A 26800-nucleotide genomic window follows, 5' to 3' on the forward strand; every position below is an offset into this window, starting at 1 on the left:
CACATCTCTCTCTCTCTCACATCTCTCTCTCTCTCACACACACACACACACATTGCAAGATGTCTCAGAAATCTTTCCACCAGACCATAAAAAACAAAGCAAAATACTCGGCGACTCTGAAGCAGAGGTTATGAGCCAACTTTACTGAGGAGGTAACTCCAAATACAAAACTGGACTGTGACTTTTCCCAGGATTATAACATTCATGAAGGCTAGCAGTGCTTTTCTATGAGACTATAATGCCTGCCTCAATTTCCAGAAAGAACAGGTTCCCCAGAACTCCCAGCTTCACTCACTTCCAGTTCAACCGTGAGCACACAGCACGGCAGCTGAACAAGCCAGGCCACCATTAGGCTGCGTTGTTGTTGCTGTTAGGTGTAGCTGAGTCAGTACCGACTCACAGCAACCTGATGCTCAACAGGACGAAACCCTGCCTGGTCCCGCCGCACCACCCTCACCATGCTGCTGCCACTGTGCCAGTCCGTCTCATTGGGGGGCCTTCCTCCTTTTTGCTGATCGTCCACTTTGCCAAGCAATCATGCTGTATGGTCCCCCTAAATCCCTGTCTCTGAAAAAGATCAGCCCCCAACACACATCCGTGAGCAGGCAAACGAGAAACTACTGGCACGCCGAAATGCTGACGCTGGATTTGTGTGGTCAGAATACCAGGGGCACAGGGACGTCAGCTCCATCCGTGAGGGCTCCTACATGTTCTAGTACCAATGGTCCATTATCGATCGAGTGTGCAGAGAAATGTTAACACAGGCACTGAAGGGCTTACACACACAAAGGCATACTGTAAAGTGGTGCAAAGTGGTAAGAAACAGGAATTTGGGTCCACAGCCCAGCCACACATCCTAGTCCTGTCGAGCGCCTTAAATCTGGGGATGTTTTTCCTCACTGTCATTAGACTTACCCTCCTTCATTTGGTTCTTACCACAGCATGTGTTAGCTTTTCAAAAATTAATTCCTTTGCTTTGTGTTGTTGTTGTGCCATCGAGTAGTTCAGGACTGACAGCAACCTGCTATCGGATTTCTGAGGAGCCGCTGGTGGGTGTGAACTGCTGACCCTACAGTTAGCAGTCTAGAGCTTATCCTACAGTGCCACACCAGGACCCCACTTAGCAATGGTTTGTAACAAAGAGGTAGTGAGCTCTTTTTATATTGTTTATATACTGGAATCTTACAAAGATTCTTACTCTGGGATTATTTTTTATTCTCTTGTATCCTCCACGCATAATTGCTAGGACCAGTCTTTCTTCTGAATGATTTTTGTACCTTTGCTGATTCTCTGGTGGCACTAGCTTGGAACTTTCATACAATATTGACCAGGAATGAGGTAACAGGCTTCCTTGGTTTGTATCTAATTTTCTTAGAGAAGACAATATGTCCTGTGAAAGTTCCTTCTCCTACATGCACCTGCTGTGTGTGTGACCACCTCACTCGTCAGGCTAAGGGTCTTGCCATATCTCAGTACTGAATATTACAAACTGGTTCTTGACACCGTTAAGTAATTATTTTAGGTCAATTAATTTGTTTATAGAGTACCTTATTATAAAATATAATATCCATGCAAAAAATGCATGCAGTAAGTACTATTGACAGAAATAATGATAGCCTAGCTTTGACGTGAAATGTGCTTATGTGTACTGAAAAGCAGTCACAGCACTTACCAACAACAAAGAAGCACACTGTTGTTGTTGTTGTTGGTAAGTACTGTGGAGTCAGTTCAGACCTATAGTGATCCTGCACAGGGCTTCCGAGCTCCTTACAGAAACACACTGGACAGCCAGGTATGTAGCATCATTATATCGCTGGTGATAAAAGTCTTCCTCCAGCTCTTCATTCTTTTCTGAGGTTTTATCAGCTTCGCCCTCAAGGCCCATCATTCCACCAATCATCTCCTCAGGACACTCTGGGGCCTCACTATCGAGCTCATCAGGATGCCTCCTGCTTCTGTCCATTACCCAATTGCAAAACCACTTCCGTGTTCCAGGTATTTCATAGCTTCACTGTCCGCTTCCCAGCTCCAAGTTCTGTGTGTAGTTTCCCAGAGCTTCTGTAACAAGTATCACAAGTGGTGGCTTCAAAGAACAGAGTTGTGTTTTGTCAAAGTTCTGGACACCGACCGTCCGAACCTGAGTGGTGGCTGTCACTTCCTCCCTTGGCAGCAGCTCTGCACAGTCCTTGGTTTCTACACCGTTCTCACACGGCTCTGTCTTCGGCTGCATGGGCCTGATTGTAGTTGTACAATACTTTAGTCCCACTCCGAGTGATTCACTCCACTCCGAGACTGCACTGCAGAAAATGCTCTGCCCAAAGCCAGCTGGTCTCACTGAAGCTGAGCCTAGACAGCAATGAGGTCAGTACTGGGGAGCCACAGAAACCCTATGCAGGGTCGCTTGGAGTCGGAACCGACTCCACAGTATAACCACCACCGCCACCATCACACCATCATCACCATCACCGCCATCATCACCGCCACCGCCACCACCATCATCACCGCCACCGCCACCACCGCCACACCTGGTCCTCATTGTAAAGCTCAAAGATAACAGACAAAACGAGAGGGGAAAGTAACCATTTAAAAGTAGCGCTCTGTTCACTTGAACAAAGGCTGGCCTGCTCTCAAGGGAAACTACTTAGGCTCCTTTACCAGCGTTTGTTGTTAAAGTCTATTCCAACCCACGGCGGCCCTGTATAGGGTTTCCAAGGAGCGGCTGGGGAGCTTGAACTGCCAACTTTTCTGTTCAAATGACTTTACAGTCCAGCACATCAACCCACAGTACTACACCAGGACTCCGTCACCAACATTGTTGTTGTGAAGTGCCGTCGAGTCGATTCCGATCCATAGCGACCCTATATAGGGTTTCCAGGGAGCAGCTGGTGAGCTTCAACTGCCGACCTTGTGGTTCAAACGGCTTTACAGTCTGGTGTATTAACCCACAATGCCACACCAGGACTCCAAATTGGAGAATAGGAAATATTCAACCTCAGTCCCTCTAGAATTCCATGTGGAAAAGGGATCACCCACCCACTCGTCTTGTACCTTAGCAAAGTTTTATCACGACACACATGGGGTGGTCATGGGTTGAAGTCAACTGGATGACACCTGGTGGCTGGCCCTGCTGCCAAGTTCTTCAGAGAGAAGGAAATGATAGAGGCCAGAAACTCAGAAACGCAAATCTCACTAAACCTAACAAAGAATTAACACCAGTCTTCCCAATGCTTACTACACCTAGGAGAAGAAGGAAAACTTCCTAACGCCGCCTATGAGGGCAGTACTACCCCAACACCAAAAATGAGACAAAGGCATTACTAGGAAAAGAATTACAAATCAATTCTCTCTCAGGAACACAGATCTATAAATCTGTTAAGAAAATACTAGAAAATGGAATATAAGGGTAGAGAGACCCATGGAGGAGTGGAAGAGATCAAGTAAACAGTACATGGAGGGGACGCAATCACTGTAATAAAATGAAGGGCAGGATTTGTTCAACGTGGGAATGGGGGTTTGTTCTGTAAACCTTCACTCAATTCACAATAAAAAAATTTGTTTTAATTAAATGTAAAAATTTATAAAAAGAATTACAGCCCGTGATCAAATGGATGGACCAAAGGCATATGCAAGACTGCTTCATCATATGCAAAGCAATGCAGCTTATCATATCAACAGGCTGCAAATCATATGATCAAATCAAAAGACTCAAGAAAACTAAAAAAGTCAAACACCCATTCATAATATAAATGCTCAGGAAACTCGGAATAGAGAAATTCCTCTTAAAGTTTTTATTGTGAATTGAGTGATAGTTTACATAGGAGAACATCGGTTTTACACTCATTGTTTCATTGCAATGATTACAATCTCCTCTGTGCATCATCATCCAACAGGATTTGCTTCTATTCCCTCTGTTTGTTTTTTGGAGGGTAGAGTTCGAGGGATATTCACAAAAACACTCAGGAATATATAATCATTTAAACAACCAAAGAGCATGCTCTGTAAGCTTGCTTCCTGGCCGCCAACACACAACCTTTCTCTTTCCATGAGTCTAGAGTCCTCAGCTGCTCTATCTCTCCATGTCCTCATCTCTGCCTCCATCGCTGGTGTCACTGCTTCTCTGGATAGGGTCCCACATTCCACTTGTGCCTTTCTCCCTTGATGGTCCTAGGGTCCTCTGTTTCTGGACTGTATGATTAACTGCTCCCCCGTTTTTGTTACAAAACTTCTCCCTTTACAGTTGTGAGAGTCAGTTCTGACACAGAAACTCTCTAGAACAGAACAGGACTGCCCTAGAGAACTTCCAAAGGTGTCAATCATTTATTATTATTATTATTATTATTATTAATGTTTTATTGTGAACTGAGTGGAGGTTTCCAGAGCAGAAGAGTTTTCCATTGAATAAATCCTACACGTGGTTCATCTCCATGACTACGGTTCCCTCTAGGTAGCATCACTCAATGCCACTTGCTCCCTGGGCTTGTTTCTGTTCCTCCTCCTCCTCTCCCAAGCCTTCTGAACTCTGTCCTCGGGGAAATGTGGGCTTTGCGGTCTCCAGTGGTTGGCCACCCTGTGGTGGGCAAGGCTATAGATCTTTACAGAAGGCAATGGCCACATCTGGTGGGTTCAAGCCATTGACCTTTTGGTTAGCACCTTAGCCCCTGCTCCTTACTGTACTAGAAGTCATGTTTTTGGATGCTCTCCTGTCGGCTCCGACTCACAGTGACCTGCGCGCAACAGAACCCAGCTCTGTGTCATCCTCACACTGCGCTGTGATTGAGCCCAGTGGTGCCGCCATCCTGCGGGGGCTCTTCCCCTTTCACTGGCCCTCTACTTTACCAAGCATGAAGCTTTTTTCAGAGACTGGGCTCTCCTGCTGACAGGTCCAAAGTCCGTAACACAGTCTCCCATCCTCACTTTTGAGAGGGATTCTAGCTAATACAACCAGACAAAACAATAAAAGGTATACAGACAAGAAAGAAAAGAAACTATCTTTGGTTGCAGATGATATAACCATCTATGTAAAAACACTCCAAAAACCTGCTTCCTACCAACTAACCAACACAAACTCCTGGGATTAAAAAATAATTATAGGCCCTGGCTGCTTGGAAAAACCATCTGTGCCTTGTTTCCGGGTCCGGCTCCCTGCTCACCGCCGCCACCACGGGCTCCAGCAGCTCTCTCGCCAGAGTCCCGGAACTGCTGCTCTCTGTCATCCTCTGTACTGCATCACCGGCATGACCCACCATGTCAGATGCGGCTGTGGACACCAGCTCCGAGATCACCACCAAGGACTTAAAGGGGAAGGAGGAGGTTGTGGAGGAAACAGAAAATGGAAGAGATGTACCCACTAATGGGAACACTACCGAGGAAAACGGGGATCAGGAGGCTGACAATGAGGTAGCGGAGGACGAGGGAGAAGATGGAGACGAAGATGAGGAGGTCCACGCAGCTCTGGGCAAACGGGCAGCTGAAGATGAGGAGGAGGAGGATGCTGACACCAAGAAGCAGAAGACCGACGAGGATGAAGACCACCGTGACTTACTCACCCTCTACTTGCTTTCTCAGCATCTAAACGTGGTCACCTTCTGATAGAAAGTCTCATCCACCTGCTGGGGGCAGCGCCACCAGCAGATAATACGCACTCGCCACCACCCAACCAAACCATAATGTGAATTTGCAACAGGGGAGAAAAAAGAACCAAAACTTCCAATGCCCCGCTTTTTTTCTTAAAAGTACTTTGAAAAGCAAAAAAACAAACAAGTAATTGTAACAAGGTTTTAAGATTCAAAATTCTAAAATCAACCACTCTCCTCTATACTAGCAATGAGCAATTAGATTCTGGATTAAAACAAAATAAAACCAGCTGCCATCGCGTCAGCTCCAACTCACAGCAGCTGGTGGATTTGAACCACCGACCTTATAGTCAGTCCAGTGTTTATCCTACAGCACCACATCAGGACTTCATTATATTAGCACTAACAAAACAAGATGTTGTTGTTTTTAAGTGCTGTCGAGTTGGTCCCGACTCATACTGACCCAGTATAGGGTTTCCAAGGAGTAGCTGGTGAGTTTGAACCACTGGCCTTGCAGTTCAATCCAACCTCTGGGTTGAGTACTTATCCTATAGCGTCAGAAGATACTGAGGTATAAATATTTTTTAAAAATGAGATCTACATTCTATAGGAGGAAAATTACAAAATCCTAATAAAGATTTAAATAAGTATCGATCTATTCCATGTTTATGGCCCAAATCAAAGCCATTGTCATCACGATTCCAACTCTTGGCAACCCCATGTGTTGAACTGGCCCACACGGTTTCCAAGGATATATGGTCTTTTCCCTGCGTATCAGCAGGCAAGCACTGAAGCCCTCACTGCATCACCAGACCTCCTGGTGGACAGGCAGGAAGACAATAATGTTAAGAGGTCATTTCTTCACCACATGATCGATTGATTCAATGCATTCTCAATCAAAATCCAAGCAAGTTATTTTTATGGATATTGACAAACTGATGATAAACTTGATAGGATAAGGCAAACAGTAAGAGAAGCCAACACAATAGTGAAAAGGAACAGAATTGGAGGCCTGCTCCTACCCACTTTCAGACTTCCTACAAAACAGCAGTGATGGATAAATTGTTGCAGAGAGGGGATTGTAGTCATTGAGATGAAACAATTTGTTGAATGGAAATCTGATGATCTTGTCTATTAATCTTCACTCAAGTCACTAGAAAATGTTTTTTTTTAAAAAAATACAGTGATAAAGAAAGAAAGAAATCAATGGAACAGAAAGTCCAGAAACAGACCCACACAAATAGAATCAATTGATCTTTGACCCAAAAATAAAGGCAATTCAACAGAGCACGGACAATCTTTTCACCAACTGGCACCTTAACTAACTGGACAGGCATGTGGGGCAAAAAAGGAATCTAGACCTAGAGCTTGTAGCTTCCACAAAACTTAGCTCAAAATACATCAGAGTTAAATGTTATGACTAAGCCTATGTTACTTCTAGAAGATAATGCAAGAAAAACTCTAAGGGACCTAATTAGGTTTGAATTCCTTTTATTTTTTTTAATGTTTTATTGTGAATTATATGATAGTGTACATGGGAGAACAGTAGTTTTACATTCATCCTATCATATATCGTTTCATTGCTATGGTTATAATCATCAACCAATTGAATTGCTTTTTAGATACAACCAAAGAATTGCTTTTTAGATACAAGAATAAATAAGTTGAACTTCATTAACCGTAAAAGCCATTGTTAGGACAATTAAAAAGACAAGCCATAGACTCAGAGAAAAGATTCCAAAAGCACATCTCTGATGGAGGACTTTTTCCTAAAATGTACAAAAACTCTCAATTCTCAGTAGTATAAAAAGCAACAACTCAATTACAAAACAAGCGACAATTTGAAGACATCTCACCAAAGATTTATGAATCAATCAATACACAGATTTCCAGATAGCTAAGGGTCCTGGTAAGGAGCTCTGGTAGCGTAGTCGTTATGAATCAGGCTGCTAACCTCAAGGTCAGCAGTTCGAAACTACCAGCTGTTCTGCGAGAGAAAGATGAGGCTTTCTGCTGCCGTAAAGAGCCTCGGAAACCCAGTACAGGGTCGGCACTTAACAACAACAACAACCATCTGCATATCGCAGGTTGTTAATGAGTCTTCCTCCAATCCTGATGCCACATTAGTTTTCAAATAATCGAGCTTCTCAGATTACTTGTTCCCCACTGTAGTCATAAATTCAAACCCACCAGAAGTTCACTGGAAACCCTATACAGGGTCACTGTGATTCGGAACCGACTCCATGGCACTTAACAATAACAACAACACAGATTGAATAAATACGGTGAAATGATACAACCCCGGTAAACATCTTTCTGGGAGTCTCTGCTTTCCGCCAAGATCCAGCCCTTGTTCCACATTCTCTTCTGAATCCAGCTTGAATTTCGGGCAGTTCTCTGTCAATGCACCATGGCCTTCTTGTTTCATTTTTATCTGCACTCTGGCTATAGAATTTATATTAACCAACTTTAAGAAAAGACAAATCCATTATTTTTCAATACACCAGGGCCTTTTAAATCTCAAAACTGTTACGAGGCACACACTGTGGAAGTCAACCTGTGCGAGCTAAGAGAACTCTGAGACCCCAGGAAGACCCGGGTCTCTTGATCTCTCTTGCATGCAGAACCGAAGGCGGCACTGTACTGATTACGTTCACGCCAGAGATGAAAAAACACACGACCTTTGGAAAACTGTTCGCGCCTTTGTTCCTTGCTCCTTATTACTCGTCCTACCTGCTTATGCATGCCAAGAATGTTGATCCTGAGAAAACAAATTATAACCATCTGTTGAAACCCAATAAATGAGCTGTACCACAGTGCCTGGAGGCTGCTTGGCTGAGAGGAACTAACAGCCCCCCGCAACCACTCTCTTGAGTATGTGAACTGCTTTCCGAGGGTCTGCGGTGTGAAGCCTGACACATACACATACCAACACTGGCTATAAAATGAGAAGAATATCTGAGAACTTAAATTCTCATCTCATACATGGAGACTCTCTCACCAAGAAGGAATTTGGTTCTAGAATTTGGTTTCACTCTTATCTTCTTGTGTGTGTGCGCGCACACACACACACACACAGGAAAACTACTTACCAAATGCTTACAGAAACAATTTACATGGCAACAATATTGATAAAGAAATTCAAAGAGAAGAAAAGCAAACATTTGAACCAGCTCAGATGTTGTTCTAAGTTGTCATCGAGTCAGTACTGACTCACAGTGACCCCTCTGCACAACAGAACAAAACTCTGCCCAGTCCTGGGTCAACCTCACAATCACTGCTACACCTATGCCCACTGCTGCTGCCACTGGACCAATCCATCTCATTGGGGGTCTTCCTCTTTTTCTCCAATCCTTCACTTTACTGAACATGATGTCCTTCTCCAGGGACTGGTCCCTCCTGATAATATGTCTGAAGTATGAGAGATGAAGTCGGGCCATCCTGGCTTTCAAGGAGCACTCTGGTTGTACTTCTTCCAACACAGATCTGCTGGTTCTTTTGGCAGCCCATGGGACTTTTAATATTTTCAAAGAAGCAACCTGTTTCACCCTCAGTTCATGAGGGAAACCCACACTGAGATCACACACACGCCTAGTCCTAAGGTCCAGATTCCTACTGCTAGGTGGGGTCACTTCTTGGTGAGGGTAGGATGGGGGGCCTGAGCAGCCACAAGAATTCACAAGCTCTACACACCTTCTCCTCCTTTTCCCTCCATGGCTTCAATTTTACAAATAACAACATTCCACCACAGTCAACTCAGGATTCCGAAAAAGAATTTAAATCTCAAATCCGTACATCCTTTCTCCAGAGCACAGACTCTAAAGGAGTCTTCCCTACCTCTGTCCTTCACAGCCTTCTCAGTGCACATGGACTACACTCTCACAAACTCTGTGGCTGCACAAATCCAACCTACTGGCTACAAACAGCCGCAGACGATGGCAACGGCAACCCAGAGAGGGCATCACCCCCAAGGGTATTCACATGAGGCCCTCCAGCCTCCCAAGTTCTGGAGTAGCTCTCAGCACAAAGTGCTCCTGCCAGCACACCTGGACACCCACGGGGGGGTGCTGCCCAAGAACAAGCACCTTTATTCTCCGGTCTCTGCTGGTCTGGGACTAGCAAGGGACCAGCTAGTCAAGGGTGTTCAGTCACTCACTCCAGACTACCACTGATTTTAAAAATGAGACAGAGTTGGAAGAATACAGCAAAATCACTCACACTCACTGTTTACCTAGAAAGGCAGAAATAAAATTGTAAGACTTCTTAATAATTTAACAAGAAAACATGTAAATATCTATTTCTTTCAGAAAATAAGGATGTCATATAATTACTATATTAATAGAAACAAAAGGGTTTGTATAGATTTCAGGTCAGAGAATTAAGCATTCATTTCCCAAATCCAGGTAATATCAAGGCAGAACAAAATTATCTACTATCTCAAATTCCCCATCCTGCATAAGAAGTTTTGGTGAATCACTGTAAATCAACATTTACCCTACCACACTTCTTCTGTAAGAAGGTATTCCTCTTTCTAATGGTAAGAGACAGGAGACAGTCTCTATTTCTCAGAGATTCTTTTCCCCAATAGCATTCACTTGGGGTGAAGTCCTGGAATTCTGTTTATTTTCATATAAAGAAAACATAGATCTGAAAACTTAACTACACGTCCTCCAGAGGAAAAAGAGAGAGAATATGGTTGAATTTTAAACAAAAATTGTTGTTGGTAAGTGCTGTCGGGTTGGTTCAACCTATAGAGACCTGGGTAGGGTTTCCCAGGAGTGGCTGGTGAACTTGAACCACCGACATTGTTGTTGACACTGACTCTGCAGTTCAGTGCATTAACCCACAGCGCCCTAAGACTGGAAAATTCTGATCCCCCTGAAATTCATCCCTTTCTTGCCTCTTCTGAAATATTTCCCTTATGTTTCAAACTCTATTAACTAAACATATTTCATATTTCCTGATCAACTGAGGATGAAATAAGGAACGAGTCTTTTTTAGGTGCAAACCTAGGCAGAGGCAGTGTTAGTGTTCAGCAGGGACACACACAGGTCTCACTCAGAGCCAAGCTCCAAGTCAGGACACCGTACCCCGTGGCCCCTGACCACTCTCCAAACAGCAAGCGCCCTGCCATGCATCTGAAGTACTAGTTGTTATTCAGGTTAGTTCATCTTCCTCACTGGGGTGGTTTTCAGCATCCTTCCGGTTGGGTTGGGTTAGGGGCCTAGTGGTGCAGTGGTTAAGCGCTCACCTGCTAACCAAATGGTCAGTTGTTCAAATCCACCGACCGCTCTATGGCCGAAAGATGAGGCAGTCTGCTTCTGTTAAGATGTATGGTGGTTATGTGCCGTGCAGTTGGTTCCGACTCATAGTGACCCTACATAGGGTTTCCGAGGCTGTAAATCTTTACAGGAGCAGAAAGCCTCATCTTTCTCCCGCGGAACAGCTGGTAGTTTCGAACTGCTGACCCTGCGATTCGTAACCACTACACTAAGAGGTATAGCCTCAGAAAAATCTATGGAGCAGGTCTACTCTGGCCTAGGGGGTCGCTAAGAGTAGGAAGTGACTCCTGAGTTTTGGGTGATTTCGCAAAACCCAGAGGGCAGGAATCATTTATCTCCTTCCTTAATTTATAGCTTCCTGTCAGCTGAAGACTAGCGAGTCTCCAAGAACTGAAAATGAGTTGGGGAAGGTAATCACCCCAAAGTCTTTAACAGAAGATTCCCCACTTGGAGGTAGTCACTAGATCCCTCAAGAGAAATGGCAGCTGAGGGGCGTTTGGGTTAGCCCTAGACACTGAGGTGTCACTTGTTCACAGGTAAGAAACAAATCCTGGTCAAATCAGTTAATCCTTTCCGTCTAGAAACAAATCATGAACCCTTAATGCCTTACAATTCAAAAGAGTTGATTGCTGGGGAGCAGCTGGCCTTTGGGAAAGCCGGGAGGGGTCTGGGATTTGGGGATTTCGTGCCAGCCCTGAGAAGACCTAGGAAAGGAACGGATCCTGAAGGTTTGCGCACTTGCTTCTCGCCCACATGGAAGTTTCAGCTGCTAACCTCAAGGTCAGCAGTTCGAAACTACCAGCTGTTCCGCAGGGGAAAGATGAGACTTTCAGCGGAAACCGGGTCCCCTGGGCGCCCCCCACCGGCTCTGTAGGGTCCGGAGAGCACCTTCCACCCAGGACTGTACAGACCGAGCCGGACTCTCCCTAACGGTCTGTACGGGACGCGAGAACTCCGCACACGGGGACGGACTGGACGCCCCGGGTCCCGGTGGGCGGCGAGGCCAGCCCAGCCCAGCGAGCCGGAGCAGCCAAGGGTCCGTCCGCCTGTCCGCAGACTCAGGTCCCGGGAGCTCAGAGTGGAGCCGGGGCCTGGGGAGCACACACGGCCAGTCCCAACGAGCCCCTCCCTTCGTCCCCGCATCGGACCCCGGACCCGCGCTCACCATCTCCCAGCGTCCGCTCCACCGGGACCAGGACGCCAGAGACCGTGGAGCAGCCGTCGGAAACTGTCCGGCAGCGACCGCGCGGAATAATTACGTCTGAGTTGCTTTCGGGGGCGCCGTCCCGCTCCTGGAGCCCCTGATTGGCTAATTCGCCAAGTTCCGCCCCGGCGCTCCTGATTGGACAAACAGGCTGTACGGGTTGCTGAGTGATGGGGGGGAGTCGGTGGACGCTGCTAGGCAGACTCTTCCTCTTCTGGCCCAGCTCTCCTGCTTGGACGTGCGCAGGGAACTACAGACTCAGGTCCAGGCTATCGTTCGCTTGGTAGCGCCCTGCCCGAGCACGGATAGGAGAGTCTGGTATCTACTGGGGCTGGGGGTCGGACTAATAAATCAGCTAGGTTGCAGAATTCCTACCTAGACCTATGGGAGCCTTGAGCTAAGCCATACATAAGAAAATTATCAAGAAAAAGGTCCACAAGAGCCAGTTTCTTGCAATAGGGGCCGCTTGGTTTTCTCCTTTAAAAGAGACCCCTCAACGTTCTCTGCCCTGGTTTGTCTTTTAATGTTCCTATTCCAGATACCCTTCAGGCCACCACCCCTGAGCCAGTTCCAGACTGAGGCGAGAACATGTGCCGTAAGGACGGCGAGCCGTTCAGATCCATTTCAGAACCAAGGGGTCCGACGGCGACTTCCGAGCCCAGTGCTAACCTTGTTCCTCTTGAATAATGCATGTCTCATTCCCTTAAATGAGGAATGGAAGAAGTACAGCTAGAATATAAGCCAGGATGACCAGACTTCTCTCTTATACTTCAGACACATTATCTGGAGAAGGATATTATGCTTGGTAAAGTGGAGAGGTCAGCGTAAAAGAAGGAAACCCCTTCGCTCAGTGGCAGCAGCAATGGGCTGAAGCGTGGCAACGTTGTGTGGTTGGCTCAGGACCTAGCAAGGTTTCATTCTGTTGTGCCTAGGGTAGATATGACAACACCTAACATTACCTTGAAAGTTAAAAAACAAAACCGAAAAAAACCTCCTTAAATTCTTTGGTCAGAGAGACGATGCTTTGAGAATGACCCCCTTGTCTCCTTACTAGTTACAAGTAATAAAACTTTGCTGTGCAAATTTAAACACAGCTCAGTGTGGATTGCGTCTCAATGTAAAGAAAACGAAAATCCTCACCACTGGACCAATAAGCAACATTCTTATCAACGGAGAAAAGATTGAAGTTGTCAAAGACTTCATTCTTCTTGGATCAACTATCAACACTCATGGAAGCAGCAGTTAAGAAATCAAACGATGTATTGCATTAGACAAATCTGCTGCACAGGAACTTTTTAAAGTGTTGAAGAACAAAGATGTCAGCTTAAGGACTAAGGTGTGCCTGACCCAAGCCATGGTATTTTCAATAACCTCATATGCATGTGAAAGCTGAACAGTGAATAAAGAAGACTGTAGAAGAATTGATGCTTTTGAGTTATGGTGTTGGAGGAGAATATTGAAAGTGCCATGGGCTGCCAAAAGAACCAACAGATCTGTGTTGGAAGAAGTGCAGCCAGAGTGCTCCTTGGAGGCCAGGAGGGCCAAACTTGGTCTCTCATACTTCGGACATATATGGCAACAGCCATAATTAATTAAGGAATTAAAATAAATAAATTGAGACATATTAATCGAGGAATTAAATAAATGAGACATGGGGAAACGTGGGCATAGAAGAATTCATTGTTTTAGCAGAGCTATGATGAATTATTTTGTTTGCATGGTAGAGCCGCAAATTATTTCTATGCACAGACCCCTAGTTAAATTTTTCTCTTGTTAAATCATTCTCTGATTTATTCATGATTTTATTAGTATCCCTTTTACTTTAGATTTTTGACTCTCCTACACTTTGATATATTTTTATTAAAAGTTAGAAGCCACACATTAGCTACATTTTATTCTACTTGTAATCTTAGGTAGTTTTAATACTTATATTAACAATGTTCTTAAGACTGCTAGGAGATAGGATTTGTCAATTGAATTACTACCAGCTTAGGTTTAGTGATTGTAAACATTCTTCCTTGTAGCCTTAGTTTAAGGCAATAAAGAATCCCACAGCCACAAATAAGGGCTGTGCGTACAAGAATTTCTAAAAACATTTAGACTATAGATAAAGGCTATGGGTATATACAGATACTAAATAAAAAGTCTGACTTAGACGTTCTTAAATTAATGATCAGTAAATTAGAGAAGTTGTTTTTCATAGCCTCAGTTTCCCTGATAAGTGATGTTTTTGTAGTCTATAAACAGATAGTGTATGGAAGAAGTTATGGAGAGTTAATTGCACCTAACAACTAAAATTAACAAGACTTAACAGACAAAGGTTAAGAAACATATGTGAACGTTAACTTGCTTCTCAGAGAAAAGAAGAGGTTTATGTAGGAACAAATGTTTAACTAAAAGGTTTCAAGGCGCCTGAATGTCTCCTATGCCTTGAGATAATGTCTCCTTGCTGTAACTTTTCATCCCTGTTGTAAACCATAAGGAATGTGCCCCAAGATGATGTCATTGATTACTATGAAAGCAATGTTTTTTATAATGGTATATAAGGGGGTTGTAAGATAGAATAAGTAAGTAGAGGTAAGTAAGAAGTAGAGGTAAGTAGAAGGAGACAAGAATGGAGGGAGGATAGAGGGAGTAATGTAGAGAAGAAGCAGGGGAGTGGGGTAGTGAACGTAGTAATGTAGATAATTAGGAGGAGTAGTATAGAAAGAAAAAGTAAGAGTAATGTAGAGAAAGAGACAGTAAAGAAATGGAGGGAGGGGAAGCTAGTAAAGAAGCGGAAGAGATGAGCAGGAGAGGAAAGAAAGGAGCAGAGAAAGGGAGAGAAGCAGAAGAGATGATGAGCAGGAGAGTAGGGGAGGAAAGAATGAGCAGGAGGGTAAAAAAATGAGCAGGGCAGTAAAGAATGAGAGAAGTAGAGTATTAGAGTAGCCATAGAAATAATAATCATAAAGCATGTAAGAAGAAGAATTTGAATTATGACCCATGACTCCGTATAATCCCTTAATCGCTGACGCCACACACGTCTTCGGAAAATACCCTGGAATAAGTATGCCGGGGCAGGCTATCGGCATATATTGTCAGGAGGGACCAGTCGCTGGAGAAGGATATCATGTTTGGTAGGGTGGAGGGTGAGAGAAAAAGAGAAAGACCCCCAGCAAGCTGGATTGGCAAAGTGGCAGCATCAATGGACTCAAGCGTGGCAATGATAGTGAGGTTGGCCCAGGATGGGGCAGTGTTTCATTCTGCTGTGCATAAGGTCGCTATGAGTCAGTACCGACTCAATGGCACCAAACAAGAAGTTTGGTGTGGTGCTGTGGGCTAATGCGTCAGACTGCAAAGTCGTTTGAACTGCAAGGTTGGTGGTTCAAGCTCACCAGCTGTTCCTTGGAAACCCTATACAGGGTCACTACGGGTCGGTATCGACTCGATGGCACTTAACAACAAGTTTTATTGTGGAGTCCTGGTGGGGCGAGGTGGGTTACTGTGCTGGACTGTAAAGTCAGTTTGAACTACAAGGTTGGTGGTTTAAGCTCACTAGCCACTCCTCCAGAAACTCTATACAGGGTTGCTGTGGGTCAGAATCGACTAGACGGCAGTTAACAAGAACAATAACTAAAACAAAGTTTTATTCTGGGAGTGCAGTGTCTCCATATAGTAAGCACTGAACTGTGAACCTCATGGTCCGTGGTTCGAGCCCGCCAGTCACTCTGTGACAGAAAGTTGTAAAACCTCAGAAAACCTATATAGCGTTGCTAGGAGTCAGAACCAACTCGGCAGCACTTAACAACAACTAGGTTATTCATACCTAGAAAACAGTTGGTGAAACCCTTGAGTTTGGTAACCAGATCGATCTGAGGGGCCACCCAGCACCTACATCTCTGACACAGACACTGAGAACACCACGTGGGAGAGAGACCTGGGTCCATTGCAAGCTCTTTAAAATCTGTAGTAAATATTGAATCCTCAGATAAAGTGAAAAGCACACTGAGGCCTAGATTGACACAGAGAACTTGCCTTCACAATCTCACTTTCTGCAAACACATGTTAACCATAAAACCATGTACAGTTCATTGTGTTTGAAAATTTAACTTCACCAAAAAGTAAATTAGTCTGTAATTTAGAGCAGACAATGCTAAATCTTGGAAAGTTTCTGAGACGTTCAGGTGATTTGATCGTTTTTTTAAAGCTCAGGGACTACATCTGAAAATGTATGCAAATTAACAGGGCCCCTGCCACCCCCACCCCCTTGCCCATTCCCACCAGCACTGAGATCAACTGGTAACCTGATGCCATTTTATCTAAGAAAGGTAGGTGTATGGGTATCAATCATGTTCAATTAAGTCAGTGATTAATTTCCTACCCTAATTCCTCCTCTTTAAAAACCTCACTGTTAGTAGTTTGCATCCAGCTTTTTGTTTAAGAAACATGTTCTCCCTGTATGCATAGAGATTAACTGCGCTGATGCGCATTAAATGCTGTAATATCTCTGTGCTTTCATTATTTTTATGCAAAACAGTAACAGTGAGGTGCCACTGAGCTTCCCAGAATCTGACTTTATCCTTAGGGAATCTGACTTCTGGAAATATGTAACGACTCGATGAATAAGGAAGACAACAGAAGAAATGATGGTGTTGGAGAAGAATATTAAAAGTACCATGGACTGCCAGAAAAACAAATCTGTGTTATTCTTTTTTCTGATTATTCCGCTAGCAGATGAATATTGAGAGCTTTTTCTTCAAGTTTAATAAATTGGCTTTCCATCAATTCAACCCTATTTCTTTACCCTTTCAGTGTATTATCTGTTTGTGAAGTCTTCGTGTTAATTTTCGGGCTTTCTAACTGCTGGTTTTTCAATTATTTTGTTTGTTTCCTGCGTTTTTCCATAGTTTTGTCTTTGGTTTCCTTGGTTTCATCTGTAGTTTTCTTGGTCTCTCTGACGATTCATTGAGGTTGTGTAATTCACATTGTTTTCAATTTCTTGTCCGTACTTTCACTACCATTCCTGGTATTATATTCTTTGATCCAAGTGTATTTTGGTCACTTGTTCAAAGTTCTCTGTCTTGCTTCTTTGTGTAAGCCGAAATTGTCTCTGTTCTCTGAGACATCGTGGTATAGTATTTACATTTAGTTGCTGATTCAATATTGATGTGTTCTCAGACACTCACCACCTTGGTGGATGTAGAAGAGATCAGAAGTGTGAACCAGTTAGTTTTCTGTTCACTGTTTGTATAGTTCAGGGAGGGTTCCGATGCTTCCAGAAGCAGGTGCATTATGCCAGGCACCCAACCCCAGGCAATGCAGAGGCTGGACAGGAGGAGGTGCCACTGGCCACTGGGTTAGCGAGGGTGAAGACTGACTATGCCCCTGGCTACCAGGAGGGCACAGGAACAATGGAGAATGGCACCTCCTTGCCAAGAACCTCCAGATGCATCGGATGGCCACTGGCCGCTGTATCAACAGCTGCTCACAAAAGCTCAAGATAGTCACACACACACACACACACACACACATACACACACACACACACAGTCTGTCATTTTCATCTCTCTCACTGCTCCTGCTTCCTCTCCCAGTAGGCACTCAACCCACCTCTCTGTCCTAGCCTCAGATGCTCAAGGGTCCAGGACCACTGTCTGTGTCTGTGTCACTAGGTCGCTCATGTCATAGTTGTAGAGGATTGGCCAGTGCATCTGCTTACTTCGCCATCTTGACCAGACTCAGTTCTAATCATTTTCTTGCTGAGTCTTGGGGACTCTATAGGATCACATCATCTGCAAATATTAAGAGTTTCGCTTCTTCTTTGCTAATTTGGGTGCCTTTAATCTTCCTTTTGTGGTGCCTTAAATTTTACTTGACATGGATTTTCTATCCAAAGTCTTCAATCCCACCAAGTAACTGGGTGGAGCCATGCAAATAAGGTAGACAGGATGCTAAGGCTGGGATTGGTTAGTTTTGCTCTCTAGCTAGTCTGAAATCATCTCAGAAGCTCAGGACATCAAGAAGGAAGAGCATGAGTGGAGCATGAGGTCCGCTACCTAGAAAAGCAGTGATTGCAGAGGTGACAGCAGAGGCGGTACAGAGCAGCTGTGGTCTCTTGGCCCATGGCCTGAGTAAAGCTGAGTGCCTACAGGCAGGAGACTGGCCTACAGGCAAGACACTGGTTTACAGAATGTACTCTGGGCATTCACAGACTGGCTTAAAGAGCTTTGTATCACTTGCCTGAGAGGGCAGAGGCCAAGGATACACATGTCTGGGAGACAAAAGAAAAGAGGCCGACCTGATTGGGCAATTGCTGTGTCCTGAGTTGGTTTTGATCCTGAATTGTATCCTGTTTACTTCCTTAATAAACCCCATCATCGTAAGTATTGTTGAGTTCTGTGTAGTCATTGCAGTGGATTATGGAACCTAGATGTGAAGAGAGATGCTGGGGACGGGATGGCTGGTGTCAGAATAGGGGAAAGAAGGGTGTCGGGTGGAAGCAGGTCTGACCGCCACTCATAGGAATGGGCCTTGGGCTGATTTTGAGTTTCATTGTCTTTCCCCCTTGGGGAGCTAGGGGACTGGACATCAGACTGGTTCCCACATGGTTTTTAGCACCTTTCTTGCATAACAGCTCTAGGTAAGACTTTCAGAACAATACTGAGCAGGAGTGTTGATAAAGAGCATCCTAGTCTGGTTTCTAAGGAGCTCTGATAGCGTAGTGGTTACAAATCGGGCTGCTAACCTCAAGATTGGCAGTTCAAAACTACCAGCGGTTCCGTGGGAGAAAGGTGAGGCATTCTGCTCCCATAAAGATTTACAGCCTCGGAAACCCTGTGCAGGGTCGCTATGGGTCAGAACCGACTCCACGGTACTTAACAATAGTCTGGTTTCTATTCTCAAGGGGAATGCTTTCGTTTTCCTCTTTTGATGTTGGTTATTGGCTTTGTATTTGTTGTTAGGTGCCATCGACTGACTCATAGTGATCTAATGCACAGCAGAATGAAACACTGCCTGATCCTGGGCCAACCTATTGTTTCCATACTTGAGCCTACTGATGCTGTCTGTCACTTTACCAATCCATCTCACCGGGGGTCTTCCTCTTTTTCTCTGAGTCACTGAAGAAATCCTTCTCTGGTGACTAGTCCCTCCTGACAATATGTCCAAAGTATGAGAGACGAAGCTTAGCCATCCTGGCCTCCAAGGAGCACTCTGGCTGCACTTCTTCCAAAACAAATCTATTGGTTCTTTTGGCAGCCCATGGAACTTTCAATATTCTCCTCCAACACCACAACTCAAAGGCATCAATTCTTCTACGGTCTTCCTTATTCACTGTCCAGCTTTGGTATGCATATTAGGTTATTGAAAACACCATGGCTTGGGTCAGGCGCACCTTAGTCCTCAAGCTGACATCTTTGCTGGTAAAAATTAAAGCTAAAAAAAAAAAAAGCCCCACCCACCGACCCCCGCTCCCCGCGAGGGACTGTGGCATGGCTCTTCCATCAGATCCACCACTTGCCATGATTTGGTTACTAGGTACCTGACCTTGTTTTCTTTCCTTACTGCTGTCAGTTGATTTCACTGCATTGATGGCATCTCATGTTAATTATTGCAAACGTTTCTCAGTTACAAGATTGTCTACATGTTATATTTACCCACTGCCAAGCAGTGAACTGTTTAATCCTTTCTAGCCATGTCTTTCTCTCACCAAATGACTTTTTTCAGTTGTGTCTGCACAACAGAAGATGGGAGAAGATGCCTATATTCTATGAATCAGTTGCAAGTGACTGTTGACAGGATTACTTATGATTGTAAAGATTTGGAACTTTAACGTGACTAAAATGAATCATCTCAGAAGCAGAAATGGATGCATCTATCTACCATCAGAGAAGAATAACCAGGTGTGGAGTGCACCGTTGGGACCCTGATATCCCTATGCATTAAACTTCCTCTACCCAGAAGAGCTATGAGATGGCATCAAGAACCTCAAACATAAGGAAAGCAAAAACTCATAAAAAGAAGAAAAGACCAAAAATGGATAGCAGAAGAGACTGTGAAACTTGCTCTTCAGCGTATAAATGCTAAAGTGAATGGAAGAAATGAGGAAGTAATAGAGCTGAACAGAAAATTTCAAAAAGGCAGGCTCAGAAGACAAAGTCAAGTATTATAATGAAATGTGCAAACACCTGGAGTTAGAAAACTCAACGGGAAGAACTTGCTCAGCATTTCTCAAGCTGGAAGAACTGAGAAAAAATTCAAGCCTTAACTTGCAATACTGAAGGATCCCACCAGGCAAGTATTGAATGATGCAGACTCTACATACAAAGTCACTGTACCAAAAAGTAAGGGCCGCTGTTCAACCATTCCCAGATGTGGCACATGATCAAGAACCAGTGGTACTGAAGAAGTTCGCACTAGAATGAAGGCACTGGCACAAAACAAGCCTCCAGGAACACAATGTTGTTGTTGTTGTTGTGTGCCGTGGAGTCGATTCCGACTCATAGCGACCCTACACAGGGTTTCCGAGGCTGTAAATCTTTACGGGAGCAGACCGCCTCATCTTTCTCCCGCAGAACCGCTGGTAGTTTCGAACTGCTGACCTTGCGGCTTGCAGCCCGATTCGTAACCACTACGCTACCAGAGTGCCTTCCAGGAACACAATAGAAATCTTAAAAAAAAACTGATGCAGCCCTGGAGGCACTCACTCATCTATGCCAAGAATTTGAAAGACAGCCACCTGGCTAACCAATCGGAAGAGATCCTAGTTGTGCCCATTCCAAAGAAAAGTGACCCATTGGAATATGGAAATCACCGAACAGTATCATTAATATTCACAGGCAAGTAAAGTTTTGCTGAAGATCATTCTAAATTGACTGCAACAGTACAGTGCCAGGGAACTGTCTGAAACTCAAACTGGATTCAGAAGAGGAACTGGAATGAGGGATGTCACTGCTGAGGTCAGATGGATCTTGGCTGAAAGCAGAGAATACCAGAGATGTTACTTATGTTTTAATGATTATGCAAAGGTTCCAACTGTGTAGATCAAGACAAGTTTGGTGTTTTCCCATGTAAACTATCACTCAGTTCATAATAAAAACTTTTTAAAAAAAAGTCAGCATAGCATTCTAAAATGTGACATATCTAGTTCTTACGGCATCTTTACTTTAATAAAAACCACAAGTCAAATGTAAAAAACAAACCAAAAAAAAAGTTAAAATAGCTATGGGATCAGTCTTTAAAATGAACAAGTGAAGTGGTTTTCACTAGTTACCTGTTTCACTGACCTACAAGGGGGGAGTGATAAAGGTGATAAGGAAAATGAAAGCTCTGTCCAGTTTTACTAAACAGGTCCTGAACAACAGCAAAGAAAGCTTGTACTTAATTGTGAAACCACTCAGATGAAGAAGGTAGTCCACCATATGGGGAAGACTGACCATTCTGACAGCCACTCAAGGTGTGACAGGAGATGCAGTGAGTACTGAATGTTACACATAAATACACCAAACTCCCAACAGAACATTACTGGTGAGGCCATCTGAAGAAACAGAGTCCATGGGCATGCTGGATAATTGTTCTACTGGTTTTTGTTGTTGTTGTTGTTGTCAGGTGCCATCGAGTCGGAACTGACTCACAGCGACCCCATGCACAGCAAAACGAAACAATGTCCGATCCTGGGCCAACCTCACTACCGCTGCCACACTTGAGTCCATCAATGATGCCACCTGGCTGATCCATCTCGTTAGGGGTCTTCCTCTTTTTCTCTGACCCTCCACCCTACCCAGCATGACATCCTTCTACAGTGACTGTTCTATCCTGACAATATGTCCGAAGTACGAGAGACGAAGTTTGGCCATCTTGGCCTCCAAGGAGCACTCTGACTGCACTTCTTCCAACACAGATCTATTGGTTCTTTTGGCAGTCCATGGCACTTTCAGTATTCTCCTCCAACACCACAACTCAAAGGCATCAATTCTTCTACTGTCTTCCTTATTCACTGTCCAGCTTTCACATGCATATGAGGTTATTGAAAACACCATGGCTTGGGTCAGGCACACCTTAGTCCTCAAGCTGACATCTCTGCTCTTCAACACTTTAAAAAGTTCCTGTGCAGCAGATTTGCCCAGTGCAATACGTTATCTGATCTCTTGACTGCTGCTTCCAAGAGTGTTGATAGTTGATCCAAGAAGAATGAAGTCCTTGACAACTTCAATCTTTTCTCCATTGATAAGAATGTTGTTTATTGGTCCAGTGGTGAGGATTTTTGTTTTTCTGACATTGAGATGCAACCCATACCGAAGGCTGTGTTCTTTGATCTTCATCAGTAAATGTTTCAGGTCCTCTTCACTTTCAGCAAGCAAGGTTGTATCATCTGCATATCGCAGGTTGCTAATGAGTCTTCCTCCAATCCTGATGGCACAATTTTCTTCAAAGAACGCAGCTTCTCGGATTATTTGTTCAGCATACAGGTTGAATAAGTATGATGAAAGAATACAACCTTGTTGCAGACCTTTCTTAATTTTAAACCATTTTAAAATGTATTTAATCCCTCAAATACAATGATGAAATTAGGACATTTCCTGATAAACAGAAATTAAAGAATTTGTAATGACCAGGCCAACTTTACAAGAAATGCTAAAGGTTGTCCTTTGAACTGAGAAACAACAGACAACAATCTGATATTACCATATATGGCAATATGACCCAGAACTCAATCTAGCTATAGAAGTATTAAAAGTAAAACAAACCTACAAGACTGAAAATAGCGAACCAGAGATATCAATCAATGTCAACTATTAAACAAAAAAAGAGAATTCTGTCAACACGGAACTTGCAAAAAGCAAGGATGTTAAGTAGATTTCAAGATACAACAGTCTGGTTTGAATAGGGAAAAATATTTTTAAATTACAGGGAACCTCAAAGAAAAGGAATTAATTCACCTACACATAAAAAAAAAAAAAAAATCAGGATTTAGTAAACCTTAACACAACAGAAATGAAAATACAAAGAAATCCCACAAACGAAATGAACTCTGCACATCAAATTATATAATGAAACCTGTAACACCACACACACAGCAAAATGACAGCAATCAATTCATACTTAGTGGGAATGATACTGAATATAAATGGATAAAATGCACCATTCAAAAGACAGAGAGCCGAATGGATATTTCATTATACTGTCTACATGGACGTATCAAAAAGATTGTTGATGTTGTTAAGTGCCATTAAGTCAGTTCCAACTCATAGTGACCCTGTATAGGGTTTCTGAGGAGCAACTGGTGGGTTTGAACTGCTGACCCTGTGGTTTAGTCCATGGCTGATCCTATAACTGATCCTATAGTCAGGATTGAGACACCCTAAATGCTCAAGAGAATGGTTAAACAAACTTTGGTACCCACACACAAATGAATATTATGCAATGTTGAAGAGTAAAAATGAATCTGCATATGATAGAAGGAATGTAAAACTGATGTTCTCCCATGTAAACCATCACATAATTCACAATAAAACATTGACAAAAAAAAAAGTGTCTGTTCTGAGAAGTTCAGATTCTCATGGACTCTAGACTTTCTGGAGCCATAGAGAGTGGATGAACTTCTAAAATGATGCTGTGAAATCATCTGTAAACTTTAAACCAGAAGTATCCCCTGAAGTCATCTTAAAAAAAAAAAAAAAATCTGCAAAACACCTCACATCACGGATGAACCTGGAGGGAAGACATTATGCTGAGTGAGATCAGTCAGTCACAAAAGGACACATAATTTATGAGACCAATGTGGTAACATACTAAGGTTTTCTTGATAAAAGGAACAACCTATGATTATGGGCGAGAGGAGGGAGGAAAAATAATTCATGGGCTAGAGGTGTTAAGACACGTGCTAACATGGGTGACAGGGAGGTGAGGAGAGGAAAGATGAAGGAATAAGGAAACACAGGGAGGAATGTACCATTAAAGTGAATAGAGGTAAATATAACTGTTGCTACACAGAAGGGATTCAAACATTGTAATGAAGCAAAGGATATGATTTATGGAATGTGAAACTGATGATCTACCCTGTAAACCTTTACACAATAAAAAAGTTTTTGTTTTTTTAAAAAGAAGGGTCTCCTTTTGTAGAATATTTCACGACAGAATCTCCCAGGTGTGACCCAAGCAACCTGGTTATTGGGATTGAATGGAGTCCCTCAAAACAACCCCACAGTTGCTTGCTAGATGAAAACTGTGGCAGTCTATTTAGCATAAGGAATCATAGCCTTGGAAAGCCCATAGAGCTGTACTCATTTATCCTATAGGGGTGCTGTGAGTCACAGACCATTCTATTATAGCAGGGTCTTCTTTCTTATTTTGGTCAAATTATATACCATAGTTCAAAGTGCACTTACAGAATTCGTTATCACTTCATAATTATTTCTGAAAAGGAGCACATAAAAGCATCCAATCTCTCAGTCCACTGTCAGGAAGAGATATTTAATAAAGGCCATACACACTTAAAATTCTTATTAACATTTTTTCTCTGATGTGAACGTTCTAGAGTATGGTACATGAATTATTTTTCAGGACACGTACCCACCTGACGTTTATTATACTCCTCTCTAGTGTGTGTTCCTACGTGATACTTTAAAGCGGAAGACGAGTTAAAAGCTTTCCCACATTCCTGACAGATGTAGGGCTTCTCTCCAGTGTGTGTCCTCATGTGCACTGGTAATGAGGAGGGGCTCCTGAAGGCTTTCCCACACTCCTTACACACGTAGGGTTTCTCTCCAGTGTGCATTCGCACGTGTCCTCGAAGGTATGACAGTTGGCTGAAAGCTTTCCCACACTGTTTACACTCATGGGGCTTCTCGTCATTATGTGTGCTCAGATGTGTTCGTAAAGATAAAGGCCATTTGAAGGTTTTTCCACATTGACTGCATTTATAGGGTTTTTCTCCAGAATGTGTTTTCATATGCGCTTCTAAGGATACCGGCCAATTAAAGGCTTTCCCACATTCCTGACAGACGTAGGGCTTCTCTCTGCTGTGCACTCTCATATGATTTGATAAAAATGAGGGCCACTGGAAGGCTTTCCCACATTCCTGACAGACATAGGGTTTCTCTCCAGTGTGCATCCTCATATGTCCTCGAAGGTATGAGAGTTGACTAAAGGCTTTTCCACACTGATTACATTCGTAGCGTTTGTCTTTACTGTGAGTCCTTTCATGCCTACGGAGGTTTTGGAGATAACTGAAGGCTTTCCCACACTGCTTGCATTCGTAGGGTTTCTCACCAGAATGTGTTCTCATGTGTTCTCGTAAATGTTTAGGACAATTGAAAGCTTTCCCACACTGTTTACATTCATAGGGCTTCTCCCCGGTGTGTGTGCTCATGTGTGTCCGTAGAGACATAGCCCAGTTGAAGGCTTTCCCACACTGCTTGCATTCATAGGGCTTTTCACCAGAGTGCATCCTCATATGTGCTCGTAAGGATATGGGCCAATTAAAGGCTTTCCCACATTCCTTACATTCGTAGGGCTTCTCTCCGGTGTGCAATCTCAGGTGTTTCCGTAACGATGAGGGCCACTTGAAGGCTTTCCCACACTGCTTGCAATCGTAAGGTTTCTTTCCAGTGTGAATTCTCACATGCTCGCGAAGGTAAGAGAGCTGACTGAAGGCTTTCCCACACTGCTGACACTCATAGGGCTTCTCCCCGGTGTGAGTTGTCACGTGTGCTCGCAAGGATAAGGGCCACTTGAAGGCTTTCCCACACTGCTTACATTCGAAGGGCTTCTCATCTGAATGCATTCTCATATGTGCCTCCAAGTGTACAGGCCAGCTGAAGACCTTCCCACAGTGTTTACAGTCATAAAGTTTCTCTCCACTGTGTATGCTCATGTGTGTTCGTAAGGACAAGGGCCATTTGAAAACTTTCCCACACTGACTGCATTCGTAGGGCTTCTCGCCCGTGTGTGTTCTCATATGTGCTCGTAAATATATAGGCCAACTGAAGGCTTTTCCACATTGCTTACACTCGTGGCGTTTTTCTCCAGTGTGTGTACGCATATGTATTCGTAAGGATAGGGGCCATTTGAAAGCTTTTCCACACTGATCGCATTGGTAGGGTTTCTCTCCATTGTGCACTCTCACATGTCTTTTTAAAGATATGGGCCAACTAAAGGCTTTCCCACATTGGTTGCATTCATAGGGTTTCTCTCCAGTGTGCCCTCTCATATGTCTTCGTAAGGATACGGGCCAACTGAAAGCTTTCCCACACTGTTTGCATTCATAGGGCTTCTCCTTGGTACAAATTCTTTCATGGCTTTGAGAGAGCTGGAGACAACTAAAGGTCTTCCCACATAATTTACACGCATAAGGCTCTACTGCACTGGGAGGTTGCTCATGCATGTTTATGTCTGATAAATTACAAGTCTGCATATGTTCTTGATAGTCACACAGTTTCAGTCCAGAGTCACTTGTAATGTGCCTCTTGGGTGATGAATGACGCATGATGGCTTTTCCATACCAGCTGTGTTCAAATGAATTGAGTAGGCTAGAATTTTTCATGAAAAGATTAACATTTAGAATCTGACTGAAGGTTTCTTCACATGCATTATAATCCTTCCTTTCAAGGCGTCTTTCAAACATATGATTTCTGTTAAAATGGAGATAAGCATATTATTAATAGTGATGATAGCACATTCATATTAATGAATTACTATTAGGATACTATTTTAATCATTTCTGTAACCATGTAGGTCTCCTGCCTTATCTGACTTACATG

General features: G+C 43.6%; 3 protein-coding genes across 3 annotated transcripts in view; 1 reads left to right on the plus strand and 2 right to left on the minus strand.

Moving 5' to 3' along the window:
- Window positions 1-5246, minus strand: part of ZNF555 (zinc finger protein 555) — a 19705-nt gene extending 14459 nt beyond the window's left edge. Inside the window, exon 1 of the mRNA XM_006869053.1 lies at window positions 5151-5246. Within this exon, the coding sequence (XP_006869115.1) occupies window positions 5151-5246 (96 nt within the window). The remainder of the gene's footprint in view (window positions 1-5150) is intronic.
- On the plus strand, window positions 5245-5589 carry LOC102835724 (prothymosin alpha-like). The gene has a single exon (XM_006869054.1). The coding sequence runs from the start codon at window positions 5245-5247 to the stop codon at window positions 5587-5589; it is 345 nt and encodes a 114-aa protein (XP_006869116.1).
- A 5879-nt stretch (window positions 5590-11468) lies between these two features.
- Window positions 11469-25998, minus strand: LOC102836100 (zinc finger protein 14-like). Its single transcript, XM_006869055.1, has 5 exons — window positions 25045-25998; window positions 24662-24882; window positions 12021-12193; window positions 11787-11946; window positions 11469-11559 (listed from the first exon to the last, which is right to left on the minus strand). The coding sequence occupies exons 1-5, from the start codon at window positions 25996-25998 to the stop codon at window positions 11469-11471; spliced, it is 1599 nt and encodes a 532-aa protein (XP_006869117.1).
- Between the last annotated feature and the right edge of the window lie 802 nt (window positions 25999-26800).

Source organism: Chrysochloris asiatica, unplaced genomic scaffold (genome assembly GCF_000296735.1).
Source record: "Chrysochloris asiatica unplaced genomic scaffold, ChrAsi1.0 scaffold00125, whole genome shotgun sequence".
Taxonomy (NCBI): domain Eukaryota; kingdom Metazoa; phylum Chordata; class Mammalia; order Afrosoricida; family Chrysochloridae; genus Chrysochloris; species Chrysochloris asiatica.

Excerpts from the sequence above, each read along its gene's own strand:
- LOC102836100 (XM_006869055.1), bottom strand. The coding sequence starts at position 25,998 with ATGAGAACACACACGGGCGAGAAGCCCTACGAATGCAGTCAGTGTGGG. Across the intron at positions 24,883-25,044 it reads ACAGCAGAGAGAAGCCCTAC|CCCCATGAGTGTAAACAGTG; the intron begins GTCTGTCAGGAA and ends AATGACGAGAAG. Across the intron at positions 12,194-24,661 it reads AACTCGTCTTCCGCTTTAAA|GAGCGCCGGGGCGGAACTTG; the intron begins GTATCACGTAGG and ends TTGTCCAATCAG.
- LOC102835724 (XM_006869054.1), top strand. The coding sequence starts at position 5,245 with ATGTCAGATGCGGCTGTGGACACCAGCTCCGAGATCACCACCAAGGAC.